At 34.8% G+C, this 13,737-nt stretch overlaps 2 protein-coding genes across 4 annotated transcripts in view; both read left to right on the forward strand.

The window, feature by feature from the left end:
- LOC132480585 (transmembrane protein 258-like) overlaps nucleotides 1-13,737 on the forward strand; it is a 49,598-nt gene that overhangs the window by 9,124 nt on the left and 26,737 nt on the right. For 2 of the 3 annotated variants that reach the window (XM_060084924.1, XM_060084903.1), the window contains exon 2: nucleotides 6,509-6,562. The exons of the other annotated variant lie outside the window; for it this stretch is intronic. The gene's annotated coding sequence lies outside the window, so the exon portion shown is untranslated. The remainder of the gene's footprint in view (nucleotides 1-6,508; nucleotides 6,563-13,737) is intronic. 3 annotated transcript variants of the gene reach the window in all.
- The window catches only part of SPATA1 (spermatogenesis associated 1), a 28,222-nt gene that overhangs the window by 2,517 nt on the left and 11,968 nt on the right, over nucleotides 1-13,737 (forward strand). The window contains 5 exon segments of the mRNA XM_060084889.1: nucleotides 1,864-1,942; nucleotides 1,945-1,966; nucleotides 3,509-3,626; nucleotides 6,509-6,562; nucleotides 6,654-6,885. Coding sequence (XP_059940872.1) covers nucleotides 1,864-1,942; nucleotides 1,945-1,966; nucleotides 3,509-3,626; nucleotides 6,509-6,562; nucleotides 6,654-6,885 — 505 coding nt within the window.

The following is a 13,737-nucleotide window of genomic DNA, read 5'->3' on the forward strand; positions in this document are numbered from 1 at the left end:
ATAGTCTGAGGAAAATGAGTCACTTGCCTTTGGTGCAAAACTTAAGCAGGCACCAAAAAATTAAGTAATTAAGATAAATATTTTAAGAAAAGATTTTTAAAATGAAAAATTAATGCAAAAACCTGTGACAAACAAGATATCAGCATTTTAAATAGAAACAGGATCTAATAATGCTATGCCTAGCCATTTTGGAGCCTGAGGCAAAAGGCAAAATATGTGCCCGTCTGTATACCTTTTAATGTATTTTTATTATTTATTTATTGTAAAATAGTTATTTTTATTTTTACTTATTTAAAAAAATTTTTTTAATCAAAGTATAGTTAATTTACAATATCATGTAAGTTTCAGGTATACAGCACAGCGATTCAGAGATATATATATATATGAATATATATATAGATATATATATATATTCTTTTTCAGATTCTTTTCTCTTATAGGTTATTGCATAATATTGACTATATTGACTATAGTTCCCTGTTTAATGTCCTGTTTAATGTATTTTTATTATTATTATTATTATTTTTTTTTTGTGGTATGCGGGCCTCTCACTGCTGCGGAGCACAGGCTCCGGATGCGCAGGCTCCGGATGCGCAGGCCCAGCGGCCATGGCTCACGGGCCCAGCCGCTCCGCGGCATATGGGATCCTCCCAGACCGGGGCACGAACCCGTATCCCCTGCATCGGCAGGCGGACTCTCAACCACTGCGCCACCAGGGAGGCCCTATTTTTAAAATAATAGTTTTAATAAGAATATTATTGATGGATTTACTTCCATTAAAGCCAGGATAAAGTTGGGTTTTGATATAAATAGAATGTTTAACCTTAAAATGATGTTGTGAGTTTTAATACAGGCTTTCAGAATTTTCAGTATTTTTTCAACTATGTTGTTCTGGAAAAGTTAACCATTAAGAAATGTATTTTTTAAAAAAACATGTATATAGCCTGTGCTCCGCAACGGGAGAGGCCACAACAGTGAGAGGCCCACCCACGTACCGCAAAAAAAAAAAAAAAAAAGATGTTAAGAGCCATTGTCATTTCCTATAAAAATTATTAATATTAATATAAGGTCATATTTACTTAAAATTTAAAAATTTTTTCTCACTTAATATCAGAGTATAATCATTTCAATGCTTTGACTTTTAATATACATGAATAGCAAACTTTCATTAGACTAAAAGATAAGCCTTTATTTGCTGTAATTGTTCTGTTGTAGTAATCTAAATATTCTTCTCAATAGATGAATTCTAATTGAGGTCATAAAACACTAATAGGAAAAAAAGATAGTACATATAAGCACAGACAAGCGAAGCTTACAGACATGCCCTATGTGAAAACAACCATTCCTTTCCCCATCACTGGTCAGGAATAGGTTCTTCCTTGAATTCTGGGAAACAGAAATATTCCCCAAGCCCTAGTATTCACACTTTAGCAGGTGCTGAGAACTAGCACTCATCACAGCTGTGTTAGGGGGACAATATGTAAAGGATAAGGATTCCACAAGATAACACCAATGAAACTGTATAGGTAGAGGTCAGGGAAGAGGGAAAGGTTGGTAATAAGAAAACTGATCTTGGCAATCTGGTATCCTTACTGCAAGCCACAAAACAAGCATTGTATGTCAGTATGTTAAGGAACTCTAGAACCACAGCTATGACATTGTTTCCAAGGGAAAATGTGCTCCAAGTGCCAAGTAGCCAACCTAACAAATTTTTGGCTCTTCATTTTGTTTTTTTGTGTTTGTTCAGAAGGATACGTGTATTCCATGTTTATTTCAAGTATGTTTATTAAACTTCTAGAGGACATCAGTTGATTTTTTTCACTTTAAAAGTATTTTAACTGATTTTATTCTCAATTTATTCAGTTAGTGGAACTTCATGTTTTTTATGTCCCTGAAGGATCTTGGAACTATCAGTTAAATACCATTTCAATAGAAGTTGTTAACTAATTTTAGCTGGATTTATAAGGCAAATATTTTGTAGTCATGTTACAATGTGCCTGAAAAAGCAATCTTTTTTTTTTTCTGCAGAGAAAAATGCTTTCTGGAAATTCAAAAATTCTAAGTGAAAAATATCTTATTCATATGATGGATCCAGTCCCTGACTTAATGAATACTATAAATAGGTAGTGCTATATAACAGTTAAAAAGTACTATAGGAACAGATGTCACTTAGCCATAGTACTGCCACCTAGAAAACAGAGTATAACCTGTGTATTACTATGGCTATACCCAAAGAGAATTAAGAGAGAAATTATCTGAAATTAGAAACCTGTTGAAGAGCTGTGAATACCGATTAAACCAGTATATCTACAATGACTGTTTCACTTAACTATTTAAAAATAGAAACAGAATACACACACGTGTGTGTGTGTGTGTGTGTATATATATATATATATATATATATATATATACATTTTTTTTCACATTCACAGAAACACACATGACACTGTGTGATCTAACTGCCTGTTGTTATTTTTCTTGAGGACACCTCAGTCTTCCTAATTTTCCCCATCATTTTCTTCAAGCACACTAACCTCCTTTCTGTTCTGGAACACATTAGACATGATCCTACCTCAGAACCCTTGTATTTCCTGTTTATTTTGTCTAAAATGCTTTTTTTGCCTTTACATATGCTATCTCATCTCCTTCACGTCTTTGCTCCAATATTACTTTTTTGTGTATATCTTCTCTGATCAGTGTATTTTAAATTGCGGGTACTCTCCCTTCCCTGCTTTATGTTTCTCTATAGTACTTAGCAGTGTCTTATGAATTAAATTTTTTCTTACTTATTTTGTTAATTTTTCACTCCCACCATTAGATTGTACGGTCTGTAAGGGCAAAGATATTTGTTTTGTTGATTGCCTTATCCCCAGCCCTTAGAACAATGTCTGACACAAAGAGGGGCTCAATATATATTTGTTAATTGAATGAATTAATTATATAATATTCCCATAAGATCCTAGAAAAATAAGAACTCATAACAAGAGCATAAGTGATGGCTTTAAATTTTAGATGTTGAGGAATGACATATCCCCAGTGAGCAAAGATGTGGAATCTGACAACATTTGATCATCAAAGAAAATTTTAAGCACTAGCTAATCCTGTCAAACTTCCAAAATATCTGTGGCTAAATCCTTCTTTAATATATGTATAAAATTATGTAAATTTTATTGCCAAGTTTTATTTTAACAAAAAATATGAAGGTAGATGAGAAAAGTAGACAAGCATTTTCCTTTTTAGTACAAAAAGGACTTTTATAAACTGTTCATTTGCATAATTTTAAAACAATGATTTTATTGATTAAATGACTTTTAGTCATTTATTTAAAAAAATATTTACAGGCTTCAGGCCTACAAAGTACCAGGAAATGTAGAAACACAATATATTAAGTTATATATGATACATAAAATTAGTCTTAGTTCACAATAAGTGACTAAAGTTATTAAATCTTTAGTACAGCTGAAATATATTTCATTTTACATTATAAGGCAATGTCATGATATTTCAGAGTATCTCCTCACCTTACTTTACAAGCGCTGAGGGAGCAACTTGGTGAGTTCCTTGGTGAAGATCCTGTTGCAGAAAAATTTTTATTTCTGAAAGGCATTGGAAATAATCTAGCTGTAGTAAGTTTTCTTAATTTTTTTCCTTTTGATTAAAGAAAAGCATACCTTAACAAATTTTATTTCTTAAATGCTTATCAACTCAACTCTTTAACATACTGTGCAATATGTGATCTCAATCATAATGAAATGGAAATATCATTAAGCACACAGGTCATCAAAGAAAAGATGGTCCTTTCTGGCATATTATGGGGCACTAAAATATGGGAGTATTTTTTTGTGTGAATTTCCTTGGGAAGAAAAGAAAGACTAATTTTAAATGTGATCATGTATTTTTAAATTTAAATAATAGCGTTTAAAAACTTTTTAAACAAGTACTTAGGTTGTGGAAAAAAATGGATTCTCATTGAGGTCACAACTAGCCTTATTTGATATGAAATGATATGACTCCAACGTACTGTATTTGAGGGGGTGGGAACCAGCTATTCTCTATTGAATACTCCTATTTGTAGCTTGAGTGGCAGGATTCTCTAAATAGAGAGTTTTCCAAGCTGAAATTCTCAATCCAGCAAACCATTAGATCTCAAAGCTTCTGGTTTTTCATATTTATATAAGGTTTATTTCTTTAATCAAGATTTTTCCATATTTAAACCCTTTAAAATGCAGTATGTTCCTATTCTATGCTAGTTAACATATCATTATTAGGTATTTGCTTATGCGATTATTTGTTTAACATAACTCTGCCATTAGACTGTAGCTCCCTGTGAGCAGGGACTTTATGTTATTCACTACTGTATTTACAACCAGTGCCTAACAAGGTGTTTAGCACTTAGAGACATTTAAATGTTTATTGAAAAAATTAAATAATGAATGACAATGGGAAAAAAAAATTTCCCCCCAAAATAGAACTATAAAGGAATTTGCTATGTGGAATTCTTGGGCTCAGTAGGTAGATTTAAAGTTTTTGTCGTTAGAGTTCTGTTTAGTATAGCAGAATATTAATTTACTGATCATTAAGTTAGTTTTCCTTAATCAGGGAAGGAAAGGAACAACCCTCATAACTTTTTGTTCTTTTTCATGATAAGTAAAATTGCAAAATACCAATCACAGAATTCTAGATTGGAAGGGACCTAATGGCAATTTAAGCCAACTTCTAAAATGCTTCTAATATCAATATTTTATTATAATATTTTCAACAAATATTTATTGATGTTTTTCTGTATACAAAATGAGAAAAAAGAATTGACTATGGATCCTGCTCTTAAAGAATATTCAGTATAGTGGTGAAGATAAAATACATAAATAATTAAAATAGCATATTCTGTATATTTAGAAGAAAAAGAGACTGCTTCCAGCAGGACAAGGAGGGAGATGGAGAACTTTAAGGAAAAAGTGATCATCAGTTTAGATTTTGACAGATAAATGTTTGATCTTGCAAAGATGTTGGGTGGGAGAAGCTTTCTGAGCAGAGAAAATAGAATGAGCACAGAAGTCGCAAAGGAGGCAACTCTAGGGAAAAGTGAGTGGTTCGGTTTTTACTAGAGCATTGACTGTGTGAAAGGGAATAGTAGACAACAAGTTGTAAAAGTTGTTTATTGAAGGTCTTGAATGCCAGATTAATGAATTTGGATTTTTTTTTTTTCTGAAGCTTTGGAGTTTTTGAGCAAAAGATGACATGATGAGAGCCTTAAGAAACTAGAGACAGGAATTGTAACCAGGAGACTTTTGCAGTGGTTAGGCAAGAGATAAGGAGAGTCTCAGGAACAGGCTGCCTCTCAGATTTCATCTACTACTATTTTCTCCTTGGTTCTACACTTTAGCCACAAAAATCTTCCTTTGGTCCTCACATACAGCAAACTCATTTCTATTTTATCATCTTTGTACTTGCCTGGAAATCACTTCCCCCGATTTTCAAATAGCTTGCTTCTTGTTTTCATAATTCAGTTCTCAGCCCAATTACTATCTTTCAAAAATGGCCTTCTCTGACCACCTAGTTTTCAGATACTCTTTCTCTGAATTCCTCTCTATTACATCACTCTGTTTTATTTTCATAAATCATATATCACTATCTTTTTTTTTTTTTTTTTTTTTTGCTTTTTTTTGTGGTATGCGGGCCTCTCACTGTTGTGGCCTCTCCCGTTGCGGGGCACAGGCTCCGGACGCGCAGGCTCAGCAGCCATGGCTCACAGGCCCAGCCGCTCCGCGGCATGTGGGATCTTCCCGAACCGGGGCATGAACCCGTGTCCCCTGCATCGGAGATGGACTCTCAACCACTGCACCACCAGGGAAGCCCACATATCACTATCTTAAATCACATTTATTTAACATCTGCTCTCCCAAGTAGAATATAAGCTACATGAGAGCAGGGACTTTGCATTATTTACAGTTGTATCCCCACCATGTAGAACACTACCTGACACATAGTATACCTCAATATTTGTTGAAAGAATGAATGAATAACAAATTACCTCTATGGGCTGAATATTTAGGAAATAAAGTTTACAAAGTTGGATTCTAGAACCAGATTACCTGGTTTTGAATCCCAACTTGAAAACTTCCTATTTATAAAATCTTGGGCAAGATGCTTAACCTCTCTTTGCCTCATTCTTGTCTGTGAACTACGGACAATATGTGTGCCTATCACATGGAATTGTGAGGATTAACTGAGCTTTATATGTAAAGCATTTAGAATAATGCCTGGCACATAGTAAGTCCATGCAAGTGATAGCCATAATTATTATTATTAAATGACATAGAATTTCTATTATGTTTAGTACAGTGAATAGAAATAGGATTATATTCTACGTTTTCTAGAATATAGCCTTAGTTACTAGCTTTTTAATTGGATTTTTATGTCACAGAAGTATGCCGTCTGCAAAAAAGTGAGGGTAAAAGTAATTGAAAAACGTTACAGAAGCTTTAATTATCTCCTCATTTATTTCCAGGTGAAGGCAAATCAAGAATCAGAACTGAAACTCAAATCATTTGCTCCTCCATATGTATGTAATGTGACATTTTAAACTTATACTAATTTTTTAACTTATTTTTTAATGTATAAACTAATTCTTTTAAATTTCCTGTATGTTTTAGGCTCTTCAATCAGAATTATATTTGCTTCCTATAATGGATCATTTAGGAAATATGTATTCAGCATCATCAGCAGTTTCTTTAGATGTGCAGCAGACTAATAATGGTGTTGCTGAGGCTGATGGAATAATACACAGACCACTTAGTGTAACTTTGTCAAAGGAAGAACCTGGAACAGATCCCAGTTGTTTAGAAAACACTTTGAAAAAGCTTCTTAACAAGGATCAGGAAGAAGGTGATTTCAACTGGAATGGGAAAGACAAAGAAGTTGTTATAGTACATTTTAACAGTCAGGTCTGGGCAAATTCTGGGCAAATCTAGCCTTACGAATATAGGCAGTATAAAAGGAAAGCTACAATTCAATATGGGGATTTTAAAAAATAGTTTCACCAGTTGGGAGGAAAAAAAGACAATTTAAGTATTGTTCAAAAATAAAAATAAAATCAGGGCTTCCCTAGTGGCGCAGTGGTTAAGAATCCGCCTGCCAATGCAGGGGACACGGGTTCAAGCCCTGTTCTGGGAAGATCCCACATGCCGCAGAGCAACTAAGCCCATGCGCCACAACTACTGACCTGTGCTCTAGAGCCTGCAAAAAAAAATAAATAAAATTTAAAAATCAAGTAAAGTCAAAATACTTACAGCACTTAAATAAAGTCTACCACCTTTTATAATAGTTTCAGATAAACTTAAGGCTAAAGGAGAGAAGAAGTTATTGTTTCATAAAATCTTGGTATTATAGTAGTTCAGAAGCATCTTAGCCAGGAAAACAGTATCAAACCAAAGCAAAACAACTTTAATGTTGGGAGACATTTGTATTTCAAAGACTTTAAAATTTTTTATATGGTTACACCCACCAATTTACTGATAATTCAGTTCTTAAAAAGTGGTAGGTAATTAAAGAAATCAAAATTAAACTTATAAACATATAAATAAAGCTGGAACTACACTCTAAGAATCGATTGAAAAAAAGTTAGTTGAATTTTTTTACCTTACTGCATACAGCAAATAAATTGTGATGGAAAAGCAAATATACTAAACATTTATGAATTAAATGAATTCTCCCCCAAAATAATGACAACATTCATTACAGATGCAAACTACACTTATTCTTAACCAGTTGCATTTTTCTTCATCTTCAATTATAAATTATTACATTCTAAGTTTATACTATACCTAGTGATATTCCAAACCTACCCCTTCTTTAACCTTATGTACATTTAATATGCTCAGTGAGAGTCTTTACCTCCTTCTTTATCTAGGTATGTCCCTGCAATGTTAAATATGGCTTTCTAGTCATGGTATCAATTAGAGATTAAATGAAAAAACACCTGGGAAAAAATTCAGAGTAGAATCCCACTAGTCCTGAAAAGTACAAGATGAGGTAGCTAATGAAGTAGGCAATTACCCTACATAAAGTTGTGAGTAGTATCATATTTTATACCCGGGGCTACTGGCCAAGTCCTTGAACTATGCTATTGATACTTGCACAAAACCCCAAAAAATATTTGGTTGAGAGTATTTAATCCTATGAATTTTGTGTAAGTGTAATTTTTAAATAGTATTAATTTCTTGGTGCTTCACACCAAAAAAAAGTATAATTTAAGTGAGAGCCTAGTGTATGCTCATTTTTAAAAGTTCTAGAATGATCAATGAGTATTAAGAAGAAAGTAAGGATTAACAATAATTCCACCATCCAGAGATAGCTGTTAGTATCTGTTAGTATTTTGGTGTATATTTTTCCAATTTTTTTCAGTTCTTGCTCATATAACTATTTTTTAATTTTTAAAAAATGGGGACACAGGGCTTCCCTGGTGGCGCAGTGGTTGAGAGTCCGCCTGCCGATGCAGGGGACACGGGTTCGTGCCCCGGTCCGGGAAGATCCCACATGCCGTGGAGCAGCTGGGTCCGTGAGCCATGGCCACTGAGCCTGCGCTCCACAACGGGAGAGGCCACAACAGTGAGAGGCCCGTGTACCGCCAAAAAAAAAAAAAAAAAAAAAAAATGGGGACACATACAAACTCTTTTAAATCCTCTTATTTTAGAATATATCATAAACATTTCATACCAATAAATATAGATCTACATCATTATAGAATTCCTTTGTGGTATATTTGTTTATATAACCTTGTATTAATGTTCTTGCTATTATGAATAGTGCTGCAGCAACATTTTTCTAAATACAGCTTCATGCATTTATCCTGTTATTTTTTTTAGAAGTTTAGTGGCTGTTTCTAATGTAATGTGTTTGTTTGTTTGTTATTCTTATATTCATTAGTTTTATTTTTTAAATTCCACATATAAATGACAACATACAGTATTTGTCTTTCTCTGACTGGCATATTTCACTATGCTTCTTATAAGAACTTTCCAACCTTGTGTGTCTCTTTCTGGTCACATCTTCCTCCTTCCCCAATAGAGATAACTACCACTTTGATTCGCTGAGATAATTATTTTCTTACTTTTCTTTATAGTTTTACAACCTGGATATGTATTCCTTAACAATAATTTAGTTTTGTCTCTTTTGAATTTTATTTAGACAGAATCATATTGAAAGCATTTTATTTGAGACTTTTTTACTTGATACTGTAATTGTAAGATTCAATCATGTTGTCATGTATAATACTATTTCATTTCTTTTTACTGTTGTATAACATTTTATTGTATGACTGTATCATAATTTATTTACCTATTTTGCTAATGGACAGTTGGTTTACAATTTGGGGATATTACAAATACGCTATTTACTACATTCTTATATATGACTCCTAAATGTACATGTGCAAGAGGGTCTCAAGAGAGTGTACCTAGGATTAGCATTGTATGCACATGTATAATTTCCATGTGTTTTCCAAAGTGGTTGTACCCAGCAGCAATGTCTGAATGTTCCTGTTGAACCATAATCTCGCCATTGTATCAGACTACATTCTGGCTAATTTGTTCAGATCTTTCTTCCAAACCTACCTTACTCATTCTCTCTTTAGCTGTGTCTAATCTGCTATTAAACGCTTACACTGAATTTTTAATTCCAAATATTTTATTTTTCTTTTCTAGTGGTTCTCTTTGCTGGAACATTTTTTCATACATTTCATGACCATTTGGATTTATTTTCATTCACGTGTTTTGCCCATTTTATATTCTTTTAAATATTGATTCATTTTATGTACAGATGTTTTTTCTAGTGTGTGTGTGTGTGTGTGTGTATTTGTTTATAATTCACTCTAGATTTTAGTTTGTGGCTTGTCTTTTTTTTTAATTGGGGTATAGTTTTTTATAATGTTGTGTTAGTTTCTATGTGGCTTGTCTTTTTATTCTCATTATGATTATTTTGATGAAAGGAATTCTTTTTTTTTTTTTTTTTTTTGCGGTAGGCGGGCCTCTCACTGTTGTGGCCTCTCCCGTTGCGGAGCACAGGCTCTGGACGCGCAGGCCCAGCGGCCATGGCTCACAGGCCCAGCCGCTCCACGGCATGTGGGATCCTCCCGGACCAGGGCACGAACCCGTATCCCCTCCATCGGCAGGCAGACTCTCAACCACTGCGCCACCAGGGAAGCCCTGAAAGGAATTCTTAAATTTTGTCAACATGCTCTAACACTTACAGAGATAAGAGTGTTGACATGTTCAACTATCAGTTTTGTCTTATGTATTTTGAAGATCTGTTATGAGATGTATGCACATTTAGGATTATTATGTTTTCTTGATGAATTGACCCCTATATTGTTATGTAATGTTTCTCTTTATCTCTGGTAATGATCTTTATTTTGAAGTTCACTTAGTCTGATATTAATATAGTCATTCTAGTTTTCTTTTTTTTTTTTTTTTCGGTATGCGGGCCTCTCACTGTTGTGGCCTCCCCCGTTGCGGAGCACAGGCTCCGGACGCGCAGGCTCCGGACGCGCAGGCTCAGCGGCCATGGCTCACGGGCCCAGCCGCTCCACGGCATATGGGATCCTCCCAGACCGGGGCACGAACCCGTATCCCCTGCATCGGCAGGCGGACTCTCAACCACTTGCGCCACCAGGGAGGCCCCTAGTTTTCTTTTGACTGGTGTTTGCATGGTATATCTTTCTCCATTCTTTCACTTTTGTCTGACTTTATATTCAAAATGGGTTTCCTGTAGACAGCATGTTTTTAGATCTTAATTTTTAATCCAGTTTGACAATCTATGCCTTTTAATAGGGGTCTTTAGACCATTTACATTTAACGTAATTATTGGTTTTAAATCTACCATTTTATTATTTGTTTTCTATTTGTCTCATCTCTTCTATTTTCTCTGTTTTTCTTGTTTTCTTGGCTTTTTTTTTTGATAGAGTAGTTTTTTATGATTCAATTTTATCTCCCCCATTGGCTCATTAGTTATTCCTCATTTTAAAAAGCATTTAGTGGTTACCATAGGGTGGAGGTCAGCAAACACCTATTTTTTTTTTTGCTTTATTTTAATCCATACGCTATGGCTTGTTTTTTATAAATAAACTTTTACTGGAACACAGCCATGCATGCACTTTCACTTACATATTGTCAGTGACTGCTTTTGCACTACAATGGCAGAGTTGAGTAGTTGTGACAAAGACTGTAATGGTCTACAAGCCTGAAATATTTACTGTCTAGCCCTTTAAGAAAAAGTTTCTCCAGGATATACATTATACAACTTTAATTTGAAGTACACTTTCAAATTATATACAACTTCATATATAGTATAAGAACATTACAGCAGTATACTTCTAATTTCTCCTCAAATCTTTTGTGCTACTGTTGTTCTACATCTTACCTCTATATATGTTACAAACTCCATAATACATTTTTACCATTTTTACTTTATACTGTGAGTTATCTTTTAAAGGAATTAAAAATAAGGGAAACATGGACTTCCCTGGTGACACAGTGGTTAAGAATCCACCTGCCAATGCAGGGGACACGGGTTCGATCCCTGGTCTGGGAAGATCCCACATGCCATGGAGCAATTAAGCCCGTGTGCCACAACTACTGAGCCTGCTCTCTAGGGCCTGTGTGCCACAACTACTGAGCCTGCGTGCTGCAACTACTGAAGCCTGCGTACCTAGAGCCCATGCTCCACAACGAGAAGCCATTGCAATGAGAAGCCTGTGCCCTGCAACGAAGAGTAGCCCCTGCTTACTGCAGCTAGAGAAAGCCCACGTGCAGCAATGAAGACCCAACACAGCCAAAAAAAAAATTTAATTAAAATTTTAAAAAATAAGGGAAAAATGACTTTTTTATATTTAGGAGAGAATTTCTTTCCCCTAACCCAATGGTTGTAAACCCATGATGTATACGTTTGTGATCCTGGGCTCACAATGATCCTGCCAGCTTTTGTTTCTACCCTTCCTTAGCCTTTGCCTAAGACTGGCGGTGGGAGGGTTTCCTAACCCCCTCCTCAATAGTAAGACTTTACAAGGCTAAGATTGGTGGGAGGGGAGTTACCTGCTTTTTTGATGGCTTTTGCTTCTATTCCTCCTTCAAAGCCAGTGGATTTTTGTCTGGGCCCTGCAATGGGAGAGTTTCCTGCTCCTTCCCCATTGGCTTAAAACTCTTGCTTTGTGTGAGAGAGTGTTAAGAAGGATGGGGTTTCATACCTGTGTGTCATTGTTGGTTCTTTTGAGTCTCCTGCCCTGTCCCCAGTCTTTCTCGAGAGCATATGATACAGGTACATGGAAAGGAGCTTGCTGTTAAGTATTGACTGCCTTTTGTGTCTGGGGATCCTAGAGATTCCAGACTATCTTGGTAGCCTACATTAGCCTTTAGAATTCCTTAAAATTTTAGGTGTTTTCTTCTTACTTCTTTTAATGGAGTTACCTCTTCCTCCTATGCTCTGCCGAAGATGAAACAATTAATTTATTTTCTCCTTGAAGGGAATTGGTATCTGATTCCTTGTAACCTCAACTCTCTGATGAGTTCAAGAATTATTATTATTTTATAGAATATTTATGTTTTTCTCTTTGTTTGGGTGGGTGCACTGTTTTGTCTTTCTACATCCTCAGCAAAAGTAGAACTGCAATTCTTTAATATTGTCAAGTTTGCTGGCATTTTCTTTTATGGTTAGTGCTATTTATGTCTTCTTTAAAAATCCCTTTTCTACCCTGAGATCATGAAAATAGGGCCCTGTATTATATTAAAAATATGTTATGGTTAGCTTTTCACATTTAGTTCATTAATATACCAGGAATTAATTTTTATGTGTGATGTGAGATAGAGTTACTTAATTTTTTCCATATGTACACTACCATTTATTGATGACAGTTGTGCAGTTTCTTAAAATTGTCAGATTGCTCTTTAGTAATGCATGAAAATACAAAATATCTGAGCTCTAACATTGTGGTATTATCAAATATGACTGGTAAAAATATGCACAATATGTTTTACAGGTCCTTTAATGAAGAAGAAAAGAAGTATTGTGTTACTTATTTTTATGTATTAAAATTGATAGTCCCTTTCATTAGTTATCTTTTGTTCTTTCCCAGTGCTACGCATCTCTACGTTTTTGACATGCCTCAACTTTAACATGTTTAATCCTTGACTCTGTTGTTGCCTCCAAACCAGTATACTTTCTTGACTTATTTCTTTGGTTTCATCATTCTTCCAGGTGTTCAGACTTCAAGCTTTGAAACTTTCCTTACTGTATAATAGAATGATAGATTCTTAGGTTAAAAGAACCTTAAAAACCACCTCAAGTAGCCTCCTTGCTTATATTTTTTCTAATCTGTCCTCTAGAATGCTGTCAGCATCATTCTTCTTGTTACGAGTTAGATTATTTATCTCCCTACTTAAAAACCCTTGAAAGATTCACTGATTACTACTTAAAGCCCACATCCTTAAGATGGCATAGAGAGCTCTTCATACTCTGACTTCAGACCCAGAGTTGCAAATGTTGGGACATGTATGTTGTTCACTGCCTAACTCCAGAAGACTTTCTTCACGTAGATTATGATATGAATGGAGCTTTCAGGATTTGCTCAATGTGGTAGCTGGTTCAATAATTTCTAGCTGTTATTAGTAAGAGTACTATTATTATTATAGTTAGGTGGTAGGAGGGGGAGGAAGAAGTACCAGGTAGTACAACTGGAGGTAGGTAGGG

This window comes from Mesoplodon densirostris, chromosome 2 (assembly GCF_025265405.1).
Source record: "Mesoplodon densirostris isolate mMesDen1 chromosome 2, mMesDen1 primary haplotype, whole genome shotgun sequence".
Lineage (NCBI taxonomy): Eukaryota > Metazoa > Chordata > Mammalia > Artiodactyla > Ziphiidae > Mesoplodon > Mesoplodon densirostris.